Here is a 15,425-nt window from a genome sequence, read left to right as displayed (position 1 = left end):
GGCAGCATACTATCAGTCACCCTTTTCAGCATCAAAATTAATAGTCTCACTAAAGTATTAACTAATAGCGTTGATGGTTCACTTTTTGTGGACGATTTGAACATTTCTTGTCGTGGTAAGAATATGAATACAATAGAAAGACAGCTACAGCTCTGTCTTAACAAAATTCAAAAATGGGCGAACGAAGACGGCTTCAAATTCCCCAAATCGAAAACAAACTGTATCCACTTTTGTCGTAAATACAAACCTGACAAGGATCCCGATTTAGTTTTCCTAGGTACTCCTATCAAGGTAGCAGAGGAGGTCAAATTCATGGGCCTCATATTTGACCGTCATCTCATATTCTTACCACACATCAAATATCTCAAGGCAAAGTGCCTGAAGGCTCACAACTTGTTAAACGTCGTTTCCAATTCCGAGTGGGGAGGGGATCAGACCACCCTCCTTCACTTTACAAACCGTTAATACGCTCCAAACTAGACTGTGGTTCCATTGTCTATGGTGGAGCCTGCAAAAGCAATTTAGAAAAAAATGGACACTGTACACCATCAGGGCCTAAGGCTCTGTCTTGGGGCTTTCAGGACCTCTCCCGTGGACAGTTTGTATGTGGAGGTCTATGAACCTTCACTCGAACTGCGCCACATTAAACTTGCACTGCAATACATCACTAAATTGCACACAAATACATCAAATCCAGCATACAATTGTCTTTTCCACCCTCAGTATGAAAACCTGTTTCGAAATCTATCAAACCTTGTTCCAGCACTTGGAATTAGAATTCAACCACACATCACTGCAGCTAAAATTGATCTAAATATAATATCTCCTTACCGTCTTCATCATCTCTTCTCCACTGCTGGTGGCGCCAATGCTGGTGATGTGTTGCCCACTGAAGACAGTCCCGGCGATGACGTGGTGTATTGTCAGCAATGTTAAAATTTAGAAACTTTGACAAAAATTACCCAGATATTTAAATGACAACTTTTCATGCAATATTACTTGGGGTGACGTTTCTTTTGCTGTTCAGTATATTATATTACTTATAAAACCTTATTGCAGTTAAACAACAGCATCATTTAATAACATCATCAACTTTGAAGAAATGACAGTTTCAAGGTTCCATGCGCAACCTAACACTAAAGTTAGGCAGAACAGGCAAACACGCGGCACTGATGCGACAGATGGATATACCACATACGATACATATATATTACAGTAGCCTTGCATCTTATTATAATTTATAGATTTTCTATCATTTTCAAATTGCGCCGACATCTGCATTTGCAGTATATATAAGGAACTAAATTACATCAAAATTACGACAGACAAGGAAAACGAGTAAGTATTATTTGATTGTCCATGTTTGCTCAGACTGTGAATGTTCGTATGCTCGTTGATCATATGTTCGTCCTTACATATCACTGTTTAGTGCAAGGAATGGTTGCATGTGCAGGTTTGTAGGTACTAGATGTAATCAATATAAGCACAACAGAACGTGCGTATCTATAAATCTTATTCATGTGATACTCGTTGCTCTTCATGCTTTTGTTGTGTGTGTGTTTTTTGTTGTTGTTTATTTTCCATCACACTTTATTGGCACATAGAAAACAATATTTTGCCCTTTGACTGTTCGTATTGTATTGCATCGCCTGTTGTATAAAATACATTGAAACAGATTAACATTCTTGCTGAAACACTGCTGCCTGCATAACATTATATTCGTGTAATTAGAATGCTGTGAATAATGTTATGTTTTTAATATTATGTAATAATGAACTGCACTTATCATATTGCGTAATCCTGGCCATAAAATGTGAATGTTATATTTTCAGTCACCAAAATCAAGACCGTAAACAATGAATTTCAGTGCTATTTACATTGCTGTTGCGTTCGCCTTTCTCATCGGAGAAGCAACAATGGTTTGTAGCAAAATGTAACTGACTGTCATCGCCTGTTCTAGTTATGTTGGGATAAATTATATTTTTTTATTTCCTTTATATAAGATAGCAACGCCATTAATCGCAAAGAACAATGAAGAAGGAGGCGTGGTTTATTTCACGATAAACCATTGTTCTAACATGACGTCATATCTGGAGCTTCGATCATACGGTCGCAATTCGATGACGTCGAAAATTGGACGACGCTATTTTGTAGAGGGTAGTGAATTGTTCCCCTTAGAGGTGGATGGACAAGGCAGATAAAGGCAATGACCTAACGATCGAATCCAAAACGAATGCGAGATATGGCAATCTGTAATGGGAGAAAATGTACACATAGTGGTCGTCAGTTGATCGATAATATTCAGAAAATACTAAACTTAACCACCCTGACTTGTCCGACATTGCCGCGATCGGATTGTATTTAGGGTGTGACCATTATTTAATACAGGAAAATATATTTAAAGCTTGTAAAATTTATCAACATCCTCAAAGAGGCTGTACATAATGTTGACATCTAATATGCGAAATAGACGACTCGTCGTCGTTAGTTATCGTATACAAAAACACCCCTCGTGGTTTATCCTCCCTGTTGTGTTTTATTGTAAGATAAACTACTCCCTCTGGTCGGTTTTTTTTCACATTTTAAATTCGCTTTCAGGACATTCGGATCTTTGAATTACATAGCTTAATCTTTACCAAAAAATGTGGAACTTATATTCTATTATTTATCCATAAATTGACTGTAAACGGTGTAGCTGCAAACAATTCCCTCTGTGTTTGTAGGCGCCATCCGGGGAGGAAGATGCTTTACAGTCGGGCAAGGTAGGATGAAGGCATTTGCGACCGGTGAAGATTCCGGGGTAGAATAGGTCTTTAGCAACCCATGCTTGCCGTAAAAGGTGACTAAGCTTGTCGTAAAAGGCAACTAACGGGATCGGGTGGTCAGACTCGCTGACTTGGTTGATACATGTCATCGATCCCACTTGCGTGGATCGATGTTCATGATATCAATCACTGGATTGTCTGGTCCAGACTCGATTATTCACAGACCGCCGTCATATAGCTGGAATATTGCTGAGTGCGGCGTAAAACAACAAAACCAAACAAAAATCAAACAAAATCAAGGCATTTGCCCTTCCGCGAGTTTAGGATGCAAATAAGATGTTTACTGGATTCATCTTTTTTGACAAAATATCGGACCGAGTTTTATGAAACCTGGTATTTGTCTTTCCGATTTAAATGTATATTTGTAAGCATCGCACTAGTTTCACGTTAATAAGATGTATGCACTATATTTCAGTCGACGTTTCCTCTCGTCCACTTTTGCAAGACGGTTAATGACATGGGCGTAAGTACACGTGATATTATTTTGCCAGTACATGTGTATCTTATAGTGAGTGAGTTGGATTTAACGCCGCTTTTAACAGTATTCCAGTTATATCGCGGCGTGTTAGCTTAATGTGGGAGGAAAGCTCGAAGCGATGCAGGTCTAAGACGTTTACCACTTCGGTGAAACCCACGATCACGGGTATGGTGCTGACAAACCTAGAAACATAATCGGGGCCAACCGGGATTCGAACCCACAATCATAGGTTTCTGGCGTACCCAAGGGACGCAACTCTGCACAGCGAATCGCGGCGCCTTAGACGACTGGGCCACCCGTGCCCCCGATGGAGCTTTGAGTACGGTTCTACAAGAAAGCACTGACGTTGTTGAAATATCGATCGCTGTAACATTTTCTATTTCGTGTATCTTATAGTTCAGATTAGTTTTAAGGCTGTTAATTTGATATGTTTATTCTTCAGAAAATATACGTATTTCTATTCGTCCCTATACATGCACATTGTACATTGTACGTTATGTACACGCTTTGCTCGATTTGGCGGTCGGGTAGCCTCGTGGTTAAAGCGTCACGCCGAAGACCCGGGTTCGATTCCCGACATGGGTACAATGTGTGAAGTCAATTTCTGGTGTCCCCCGCAGTGATATTGCTGAAATATTGCTAAAAACGGAGTAAACCAATACTCCCTCACTCACTCATTGCTCGACGTGTAGTTTTTCGTCCATACATGCAAAAGTAACATCAATAGTGCAGTCTTACTCTTAACTTAAAACAGACTGCGTTTACATTTGAACCCCCGATGGTATTCTGGGTTAGAATATGTCCCAAACATCGTATACTGGTCGGTACGAGGCATTTCAATTGACAAGGTTTGGTGAATTGGTTGTTTGTGAGTCAATAATATACTCAACGCTGTGGGTCGTTGTTCATGGTAGCAACTACAAGTGTGTCTACTGTCACAGGCAACCGTCATATATCTAGAATATTGCTAAATTTTAGTGTGGCGTTAAAAAGGCAACTATGCTTGTCGTAAAAGGCGACTAACGGGATCGGGTGTTCAGGCTCGCTGACTTGGTTGATGCATGTCATCGTATCCCCTTGCGTGGATCGATTCTTATGGTATCAATCCCTGGATTGTCTGGTCCAGACTTGATTATTTACAGACCGCCGTCATATAGCTGGAAAATTGCTGAGTGCGGCGTTAAACAACAAACAAACAAACAAACAAAACATCTCATGTAGATGGAAATGTATCAGTTTAATTTTATAATGACATTTGGGTTATTTTACTACACTTTGCTAAGCCCTAAACAATATCACTTGACGATAATTTAAAGGCGTTGGCATTGTTTTATAAGTTATGATTCAGAATTACATCGCATGATTATTTAAACTTCCCTTTTGAAATTGTCGATGACAAAAGTAGTGTTGGCTCGTCGACGTCGATACATCAATGATTTAAACGACCCCACTGTTGCAGTATTCCAAGGCAGAAAAGACACTAAAGGATGCAGTAAACGCACTCGGAAGTAAGGATTATACATCATATATTTTACACCTGGAAACAAATTAAATTAAGCGCCACCAATCCTTTATTTTCATATATCCAGAACTTCCATATATTTTTTGGATATATCTACATGTCACATTGATCTCATTGAAAACCGAGGGGCGGTCGGGTAGCCTAGTGGTTAAAGCGTTCGCTCGTCACGCCGTAGACCCGGGTTCGATTCCCGACATGGGTACAATGTGTGAAGCCCATTTCTGGTGTCCCCCGCCGTGATATTGCTGGAATATTGCTAAAAGCGGCGTAAAACCATACTCACTCGCTCATTGTAATCCTCATCACTGACACCTGGTGCAGTTGGTAGGAGAATGTATGTCACTCTGGAGGGGTGCAAAAATTAATATTGGGATCATATCATAGGATATAAAGACAGACAATAAGCAAATGAAAGAGTCGTTAAATAACTATTGTCGTGGATCATTTACAATACATGTCATCACAGAATCAATTTTCGTTACTGTATTTCAGCATTGGTATGTAACCTTGTAAGCAAAAGTAAATGTGTTTTGTCCTAACATTTAAAAAGGAAACGATTTCAAAAGGTACTACATTATTTGTTAAAATCTACAAAGCTGTGCCTAACCTTTTCCTAGGTGTATATAATTGCAGTTGTTTGTAACGCTCTATCCTGTATTGGATGATATAGCCATCTATTCGTGGTTATAGCAACATATACAGGTCGTACGAGGCGGCTTAATGGATAGGTTGGTCAGACCCTGGCACTTGGTTGATCGTTATAGTTAAACAACTGATCGTTGCTTGCAAAAAACATTCACTGGATTGTTTGGTCAAGATTCGATTTTTATATTTGAATGCTATATATATACTGACGTAAAGATTTACTATAACCACTGATAAACATATAGTTCAGACTTTAATAAATAGTGAATGAACTCTCTTATAACAAGACCCCTCCTTGCTCGAGGGGTAGAGCATCCTCGCGGAGAGCGGAAGGTACTTGTTGTTACCCTGTCTGGCGCGCGGCATTAAGGGGCTAAAACTGGTCGGCTCAGAGTCAGTATACTGTGTCTGAGTGAGGTATTCGTGTTAAACTGCGGCATGGTATCTCAGTGTGCTACCACTATAAATCGGCATCAGTCCGGACTAGTACAAGTAGCCATACACACAGGTGCATGCACGTCGCTATGTAAGTGCAATAATCTTGGGCGGGACGTTAAACCCAATTTCACCTCACCTCACCTCACCTCACCTCTTGTAACAAGCAATAAATCCCCAGCAATGAATGTCTAAATATACATATATATATGTAATTGTTGTATCTTTTTTTTAGAATACGTGAGTACACAACCCCAGCCTTTAGCATGTCTGCCAACACGTTGATACTTTCTGGACTGCATTGCAGTAGGACTTCATTAAACTGAACGGTTTGAGTTAACACCGCGTTTTGAAAATTGTATTTGTATTTCCTTGGTCCAGGGGCAGTATATCAATGATGACGGGTTTAAGAAAAAATGGTAAACACCTGCACTAAGATTTACTTGAGATTAGTGTATTGTTTTACACAGGTATATATAGTGAACATTGATGAATTCGTCCTCACATAACTTTGTATGTTGACTTCAGTACATCCCTTTTCTTCAATGTTGTACTATGATACTGGTATTGGCTATATATATTGTAGCTGCTAACTTTACAAACCCTTGTGGCTGGAATATTGGTGAGTGTGTCGCTCAACAATTAATAAACAAACAATTTCCAAAACTCCTTTCTACGGGTTCCTATCAGATGGGACTCTAGCAATAGGTTGTAGAACTCATCAGAACTGCTCTCTGAAAGTGATCGGTATATCTTACTGGGTGCCACGTTCAAATAGACAACAAAGAAACACAAAGAAGTATTACATTAACTTTTGAAGAAAGCTGGAGACATTTATGGGAAGACTATTATGTATGGATTTGTTTTGGGTTTTTTTTTGTCTTAACTTTATATTCCAACGGAACAGAAATATTAATGTTAAGCCTATCATATGTTGGTAGGTTTTACTAGATAGGAATTGATTTTCAGTACACCCCTCTTCTTTTCCTTTACAGAAAGAGACAAATACCGAAGCAGCAATGGAAACTGTTCTGCAAATGGTAGGTTCACGTCAAGGTTGTGCACTCGTCTAATGTCTGTTAGCGTCTTTTCGGAGTAAAATGCCTTGGGTGGCAGTTTACCTGAACCGAAGGTCCATAATAATGGGTAATAAAGGTCTGATTAGTATTTATATTTACTAGTTAATTAATTTATTCATTAATTTATTCATAACGCGCCCAACAACCAGGCAAGACTTACAGCGGGAATATTGCTGGTTGTGAAGTTAAACATCAAACAAAGGAAACAAAATTATTGTCTTTTTATATAACCCGATCCTGGGAATATTCCAGATTATTATTTGTCTTTGACCCTTTTGCAGTTGGCAGTTAGTCACATAAAATACTGCAACGAAGTGGAAGCCGCGAAGAAGGGGAACTAGGAAGGGCATGTTCTTCTGTGTAAACCTGAGTAAGTAAGTTTTCTTTTACCGCTGTTTCGAATACTGTGTCAGTTATATCGCGACATATTAGCCCGAGGTGATGCAGGTCTTCGACATTTACCACATTAGTCAAAACAACACGTTCATGGGCATGGTGTTGTCACACCCAGAAACACAATCAGGAACTTCAGAGAATAGAACCCACCTCGATGGTTTTCTGGCATGGCAAAAGGAGTGTCCACATGGGTACTTGCTGGCAGCCCCCTTGGGAGTCCAGATTAGAATAGCTCGCAGGCAACCCACTCTAATTAAAGCTACCCAAAGATCTGAGGACATTCCATTACAGGTCAAGTCATAACGACCATGTATCTTTCCAAGGTCAAGGTCATCTTTGATGCTCTTCCAAAACACGGTTGCTTCTGTTCCAGTTTCTGTTGCGCTCACGAAGTGGTCTTAAATAAGATCACGATCTGGAAATTATGTTTTCGGATAGGAAGTACATGGCATGATACGAGTTTGGGAGCATTTAGTGAATGGTAGTTAAGAAGCGTCCGTTTCTGTTTTTGCAAGTGATTGAAAACACCTGTAGTTCTAGACAGTCATGTGTCTGCGCTCTGAATCAGTGCATAGTTGTGACATGGGTAAAGGGGGTACTAGGGAATTGACTGATTGGGTGATCCGTCACCGCTGTTGCATGAAGAGTAGGACTTATTACCTCATACATGTTTTCTTTATTTTGCAGGATACCAAGTCAAGTTCTTGAATTCGTGTTCTTGAATCTGTAACCTGAATAAAAAAAACAGGCACATTTCTTTCTGTGGTTGTGTTTGCATTTTCTCATAAAATATCGCCCTAGCCTACAGTGTCTCGTACATACATTACCATGAGCATTGAATGAGTGAGTGGGCGTGAACTTTAATTGTTAAGACGTAGAACAACCTGCTCGTTTGCACTTGTGTTAATCACGTACAGTTAAGGCATTTTGATAACAGCTATGTTGGCCTATCGCTTTTCACTGAAAAGTTCTCAGAGCCGTTGTCTGATTTTTAGCGTTCTTTTTTCCTCTTATTTACCAAAGGAGACAAGTGACAGTTTATAGAAGTCTCCCTCCGGCTAAAGATTTGGTTATGTGGTTGATTCCATAATGCTTATTGGCATTTAGTTACATCTACGTAACATATGGCGGCTTCACATTTGAAGTGAGCAGACTGAGCCCAACACTTAGATTAAGTTTAAGCAAAGACATGCTGCACCCTTACAAGGAGCCCCGCATCCAAAAACTGTCTGATTACATCATAAAACTGCATATCCGTTTTAAACCTTGTAATTATAGAGGAACCGCTAGAAAAGAATCCATACTCACAAGTAAGTAGTTAATTTTACGTGGCTTTTAGAAGAGGTGAGGTGAGGTGAGGTGAAATTGGGTTTATTGCACTTATATAGCGACGTGCATGCACCTGTGTGTATGTGGCTGCTTGTACTAGACCGGACTGATGCCGATTTATAGTGCTAGCTCACTGAGATACCATCCCGCAGTTTAACATGAATACCCCACTCAGACACAGTATACTGACTCCGAGCCGACCAGCCACTTAATGCCGAGCGCCAGACAGGGTAACAACAAGTACCATCTTTTAACGTCTTTTGGTATGACGCGGCCGGGGATCGAACTCCGTACCTTCCGCTCTCCGGGCGGACGCTCTACCACAAGACCACGGAGGCGGTCCGCTTTTAGAAGAATTCCAGCCTCACTTATCACGGTCCGTAAAACTAGCAAAAGGGTTTTACACATGGTACTCATAGAGAATCGATCCCTTGTCGTTAGAGCGACGAGCCAGCACTCTTAACCGTTACGGGTGGTCAGGCTTGCTGACTTGGTTGATGCAGATCATATTATCCCAATTGCGTGGATCGATGCTCATGATATCAATAACTGGATTGTTTGGTCCAGACTCGATTATTTACAGACCGCCATAATATAGCTCGAATATTGCTGAGTGCGGCTTTCAAGAAACAAACACAATCTTAACTGTTAAGAGGTGACTAACCGGATGGGGTGGCCAGACTCTTTGACTTGGTTGATGCATGTCATCGATCCCAATTGCGTGGATCGATGTTCATGATGTCAATCACTGGATTGTCTGGTACTGATTCGATTTTTTACAGACCGCCGTCATATAGCCTGGAACATCTCTGAGTGCGGCGTTAAACAACAAACAAACAAAACAAAAAACCTTTAAAATATCCACAGCCGCTACACTCACGAAACAATTTAAACATGCAGTGATCACACTCAGTGCAGGGTAAGAGTGTCCTGTGCCTTACCTCCAGCACCCGTATTGAGTGAAAGTCAGATCAATTTAGTTGGCCCAGAGACTCGCCAACCGTAAATTCTTGAATAGACACCTGTTTTGAATGTACGCCAGGTCTGACAGAGTCGCGAAATGCATATACTTTCTCAAGCATTACACACCATTCTAGCAAGTTTAATATAAGTTTAATAAGTTGAGAATGTGTTTGGTTTCAGTTTGGTTGTATCGAAAACATAATAATAAATTTGTTACTATGTGCCGTTCATCTCCGAAGATGGAACTATGTTGCTCACTATATGGGGGTGTTTGTCCCTATGGTTAACGGTGTGAGCAGTTAGTTGGAGAATAAAATTCTCGCAAAATAGCTTGAATTTAAAATAAATAGAATATTCAACGATGGTTGTCAAATGGCGTAGGATTTGATCATTTTCTACGCCACCAGTGAAAACAAATTAATTCTAATCCAAAAACGTATTGTTTTTGTCAATCACCATTAAGTATCATCAATATATCCTCATCCTTCGGAAGGCAAATATGGCTGAAATAATGCAGATGCGACGTTATATCGTAACTCACTCACAGTTGTATCTTTGTTGTATCTCTCTTTGTTGTATCCTGTTGGCATTTTGTTCATAGGAGATAATCGCCCAACAATTCCACTGTGACGGTGAATTTCTGTCGTTCTTTGACTTACACTATCCAAAAACAAAGGAACCAATGCTCGAAATTGGACCACCTGTCTAAAAACATGTTTCGCTGCTTCTCTACATCTTTTACAAGGCAAATCTAGACCCACTGCTGCTGTCTACCCAGCATTAGGTGTTGACAAACCTAGGCCGACGTTACTCCCTAAACAGAACCCGCGTTTTAGTTCTATCCTAAACCCGCTGTTTCTCACAAACCATGACCAGCCGTTTCTCCGTTCTAACAGAACACCCTATTTCTCACAAACAAAGAACAGCCGTTTCTCCGTTCTAACAGAATGCCCTGTTTCTCATGAACAATGACCCGCCGTTTCTCCGTTCTAACAGAACGCCCTGTCGTTTCTCTCCGAAGGGAATCCGTTTCTCACAAACCCGTATCCGTCGTTTCTCCCCATTTAACCCCAACTCTTTCTCACAAACCCTGAGCGGTAGTTACTCTGAATATAGTCCCAACTCTTCTCACAAACCTGAACCCGCTGTTTCTCTGGACATTTAACCAGACAATCCCCAACCCATTGTTTCTGAGAAATCAGAGCCATCCGTTACAGTAGGTAAAACATTTCTGTACAGATTAAAGAACAACAAATACAGGATTCGAAGAAAGCATGTAAATTGTAATATTCTAGTAATATATCACAGACAAAACTGCAAGCTGTCATAATTCAACTTTGAAAAAAGCTTAAATTAAGGGTCGAAAAAACAAAAGTAGTGGTTAGCATAGCTGACAATCAGTTTTGGCACATATAAGACTGTATTTACTGTCCTTATGCATTTTCAGTTACACACATCTATGACATATACCTTATATGCTATCTATATATAACATAGAAACTTAAAAAATATTTAAAAGTTACAAAAGAATATAAATGAATTAATCCAACATCCCTGAAAAGACAACTTTAAAATAAAATCATGAAACGAAAACAACAAATATTGTAATATAAATGTACATAATTGAACAAGAATCTAATGAGGTACACACCTTCATACATACATTATCCACTAAAAATGTAAACAACAAAAACCGAACTTAAATAACATATACACCACATCAACGTACAAGGACAACAAGTATTTTGTCAACTGGAATGCAGGAGGCATGTGAGGCATTTCCAATGGTCTGCCCCTAACCGGGATACGAGGTTAAGTAGGTATCCTAAAATGTGCACCTCACATAAACACATCAAGTCCAAAGGGAATCCAACAACTGGAATAAGTCATAGATTTCCGAATAAACAAAGCTAAGTAGTGCTTAGAATACTAGCCTCAGATGAGTACAGGGATAAATAGGCAGAAATCAACTTGTTATTGTAATTGATGGTATTTGTGATGAGATGTTCTTTCCATTTGAAGTGCTTCCTTTCATATTTTGCAACACGTTCAGGTATCTGCAACATGATTGGAGAATAAGTATATACATGGCGGCAGATTTGTTTTAGGCAATAAAAATTCATCTTATTAAGCTGTAATCACTTTCAATGTTTAGAGTTGATATTTTCCATCAAAAAGATAGATAATAGAAACTGTTTACGAAAACGCTCATTAATTAATTCGTTGGAACATGTAATTTACCTTTCTATTTTCTCATCTAGCCAGGCTTTGTGCTTCAGCTTTGACACCCACGAGACCGGAAGCCCAGACATTCCCAACTTACAGCCCAAGAGAGCTCCGGCTACAGCGCCATTGGTGTCAGCATCACCTCCCTATAGAGATGAAATAATAAGAAGCATTATAGATTAGTTACCGGTAAAAATGCATCATCGGGGTACTGTTAAAGGCAGTTTAGAACGGCACTTTAGTGGATAAACATGGGAGGATAAACCAAAATGACACGACTCATAGAGGTAAAAACGGGCATTTTCGGAAACCCGAGAGACTAAGGATGATAATCGTGGGGAAATTAGAAACTATGACAAGCGGATGCAGTTCCCGTAAATCTGTATTCGGAGTTTCGGCGCCTTAGACTTCTGGGCAACTAATGTCCCGATCGGACAGTTAAAAATAGAGCCAAATGGCCCTGTATCTCCATTGACTTGTAGGCACTCCAGCCTTCATTGGTACAAAAATATCTATGTTGACGTTAAAATAATTTGGAGCGAAAGATTCTGTGAAAATGGAAATAAAGTATTCTGCAACATCGTTTAGGACAATGATGTATGGTGCAAATAGTGATGCCTTGAACTAACTAGGATCTTCTTTTGGTCATTATATACACACCAGTTTAAACCCTGTACCAAGTGGTTCCTAAGAACAAGATCTGTTTGCAAAATTTAATTTGAAACTTCAAAATAAAATCAGGCAAGGGGTAACTGACACACAAGTAAAATTGGTAAAAAACCCGACAGTTTGAGCCTTGATGAACTTGTTTTGCTATTTTCCTGTATATCCAAAGGTGTAGGATGGTCTCTGGGTCATCCTCCCCCAATGTTGCTCGAACAATTTCTTTTCCTTTTTTTTTGGTTTCCCTGGCAAATATATGCCAAAACCTACTGTATGTATGCAGAATATTTGATGAAACATGGAGGCAGGCTAGTTTGCGGTGACGTCTAAGATGTGGGTGTCTGATTTTACAGCTACTTTTATTTTTAAGGGCAACATTCATAAAATTTACTAATATTGAAAAAGTAGTTACGCCTCACTATTAATTACACCAATACTAACTTGCAACACATTTTGAAAAAAGATGGCCGATTGATAACCATTAAGGGTTTCTAAATGTGGCATTGAGGTGACCATGTTTGAAAATGGCTTAGTATTTAGAGAGCAATGTTCTGAGACAGCATAGCTGGGACCATTCATGCAAAGTTCCAGCTCCATTGGCCTTGTAGTTTCAGAGGAGTTTCAACAAGAGGACAAAGTCATCAATATCCCACGCAATGGTAAATAATTATCGTGAATAATATACACCTCGACAACGTATCACACCACCAAGATGTTTTGATAAAGAGAAAAGAGAAAAGCGAAACAAAAGCAACCAAAAGTGTTACTTGATTTCAAAAAGATGTCAGTAACGTTGTACCCATGTCACAGTTGAATAAATAATATATAAAATATATAAACAATATAAGTCAATATATGCGTAGCCACCCTATACACAGATCACATCCGCAAGACGTCTGCTCATGCTGAAAATCAGATGTTGAGGATGTGTTGCCATTCCTGATGCAATGCATGGGTCAATTCCAGGGGGATTCTGTACTGGGGGTGTCCCTGGCTCTAACCCTACATCCCAGCTGATCCCAGAGATGCTCCATTTGATTCAGGTCAGGGCATCGAGAAGGATAAGGCAGGGTCTCAATGACTTTGTTCTGGAGATGGTCAGTCACAGCTCGTGCTCGGACAGTGTCGTCCATGAAGACAGGACGTGTGGCAAGTGCATGGTTATCAAAATGAAGCTCTACAAAACCGTTCAATATGGTATCTTGGTACCCTTGGACATTTAATGTCCCCTGAACTCTGAACAAATCAAGTTTACAATCAAACAAATTTTGACGAGGTGTATATATGAAACATGTTGCCATGAAAACAGAAATTATCATTTAAAAAATCCCAAACCATCAAAAGGAACCAATTCACAATTAGACCTGTCTCTGTGCCAAGTTTTGTAAAGCGATTTTGTAACGTTTTCAAGGTTAGCACCGGAAACGAGGACTACCACCATTTACAGCCTAGATCCTTTCAACAAATCCCAAACTTGTCAAAAGGCACCAGTTCCCCACTAGGCCTATTAATGTACTACATTTGGTGAAGAAATATTTACAGTTTTCAAGATCTACTCAGGAAACGAGATCTAATGCCATTCAAAAGCCAAAGCTGTTGCGATAGCAACTTGAAATATATTTGTTTTAATGCCAAAATATCAAAAGGCACCAGTTCTATACTAGACGTATTTGGTGAAAACATATTGTACAGTTTTCAAGATCTGCTCGGGAACGAGCATTACCGCAATTTTCAGCCTCAGTCAAAGTTATCAAAAACTCGGTAAAATTTATTATTTATCATTTAGTGTGTGTGTGTGTGTGTGTGTGTGTGTGTCTGTGTGTGTGTGTGTGTGACTGGCTCGTTGGAAGCGACCAAACATTTCCATAGCAATAAGAAATTTCTGCTAAAGCAGAGTCCATTGTTTATCAATCACTATCAAAATGGTGTTCTTGCCTAACCATGACATGTTTTACAAACACATGCAAAGGCAGGTCAACTGTTCACCTGAAAAAAGCAATGGACTATAACGTTTGATACAAGTCAAAATAGGAAAATATCTAGAAATTTACTCCACATGTCTGTCAAAAAACGTTTCGAAAGCTTTGTTGTAGCCATGATCATATACTTGTTTGTTTGTTTGTTTGTTTGTTTGTTTGTATGTTTGTTGTTTAACGCCGCATTCAGCAATATTCCAGCTATATGACGGCGGTCTGTAAATAATCGAGTCTCAACCAGACAATCCAGTGATTGACATCATGAGCATCGACCTTGGGATACGATGACATGCATCAACCAAGTCAGCGAGCCTGACCACCCGATCCCGTTATTCGCCTCTTACGACAAGCATAGTCGCCTTTTACGGCAAGCATGGGTTTCTGAAGACCTATTCTACCCCGGATCTTCACGGGTCATACAACGTCTGCATAGAAAACATGATCGAATATGCTTGACTTTACATGAAGAGACACATTTAAATTCAGTTGATCGTGTTATTCGGAACATTACCGTTTAAAGTTAAATCTGAATTCAGCATTCATGTGTGTGTGTGCGTTGGGTTTAACGCCGCTTTTAACGGTATTCCAGTTATATCGCGTCGAGTCAGCTTAATGTGGGAGGAAAGCCCGAAGTGATGCAGGTCTCAGACGTTTACCACTTCGATGAAACACACGAGCACGGGTATGGTGCTGACAAACCTAGAAACATAATCGGGGCGAACCGGGATTCGAACCCACAATCATAGGTTTCTTGCGTGCCCAAGGGATGCAACTCTGCACAGCGAATTGCGGCGCCTTAGACGACTGGGCCACCCGTGCCCCCCTTTAGGTTTGAGTGAGTATGGTTTTACGCCGCTTTTAGCAATATTCCAGCAATATCACGGCGGG

General features: G+C 39.9%; 2 protein-coding genes across 4 annotated transcripts in view; one reads left to right on the top strand and one right to left on the bottom strand.

The window, feature by feature from the left end:
* The first annotated feature begins 1,317 nt into the window (after positions 1 to 1,317).
* LOC124118043 lies at positions 1,318 to 8,137 on the top strand. Of its 2 annotated transcripts, none has more exons than XM_046480094.2 (9): positions 1,318 to 1,338; positions 1,833 to 1,919; positions 2,724 to 2,762; positions 3,241 to 3,288; positions 4,763 to 4,811; positions 6,141 to 6,145; positions 6,901 to 6,945; positions 7,266 to 7,358; positions 8,068 to 8,137. In XM_046480094.2, the coding sequence occupies exons 2-8, from the start codon at positions 1,857 to 1,859 to the stop codon at positions 7,323 to 7,325; spliced, it is 309 nt and encodes a 102-aa protein (XP_046336050.1). In that variant the 5' UTR covers positions 1,318 to 1,338; positions 1,833 to 1,856; the 3' UTR covers positions 7,326 to 7,358; positions 8,068 to 8,137. The 2 variants fall into 2 exon arrangements, with proteins under 2 accessions (XP_046336050.1, XP_046336049.1); XM_046480093.2 differs by having other exon boundaries at positions 1,320 to 1,338; positions 7,266 to 7,354.
* Positions 8,138 to 10,934: 2,797 nt separating this feature from the next.
* Positions 10,935 to 15,425, bottom strand: part of LOC124118029 (uncharacterized protein YegU-like) — a 52,046-nt gene continuing 47,555 nt past the window's right edge. For both annotated transcript variants that reach the window (XM_046480075.2, XM_046480072.2), the window contains 2 exons: positions 11,914 to 12,044; positions 10,935 to 11,729 (listed from right to left, as the gene is read on the bottom strand). In XM_046480075.2, the coding sequence (XP_046336031.2) occupies positions 11,639 to 11,729; positions 11,914 to 12,044 (222 nt within the window). In that variant the 3' untranslated portion in view covers positions 10,935 to 11,638. The remainder of the gene's footprint in view (positions 11,730 to 11,913; positions 12,045 to 15,425) is intronic.

This window comes from Haliotis rufescens, unplaced genomic scaffold, assembly GCF_023055435.1.
Source record: "Haliotis rufescens isolate VD_foot unplaced genomic scaffold, xgHalRufe1.0.p SCAF_16, whole genome shotgun sequence".
NCBI classification, from domain to species: Eukaryota; Metazoa; Mollusca; class Gastropoda; order Lepetellida; family Haliotidae; genus Haliotis; species Haliotis rufescens.
This window is presented reverse-complemented; position numbering and strand designations above follow the sequence as displayed.

Coding starts and splice junctions, on each gene's coding strand:
- LOC124118043 (XM_046480094.2), top strand. CDS start 1,857: ATGAATTTCAGTGCTATTTACATTGCTGTTGCGTTCGCCTTTCTCATC. Junction 2,763..3,240: donor ATGCTTTACAGTCGGGCAAG/GTAGGATGAAGG, acceptor ACTATATTTCAG/TCGACGTTTCCTCTCGTCCA. Junction 6,946..7,265: donor TGGAAACTGTTCTGCAAATG/GTAGGTTCACGT, acceptor ACCCTTTTGCAG/TTGGCAGTTAGTCACATAAA.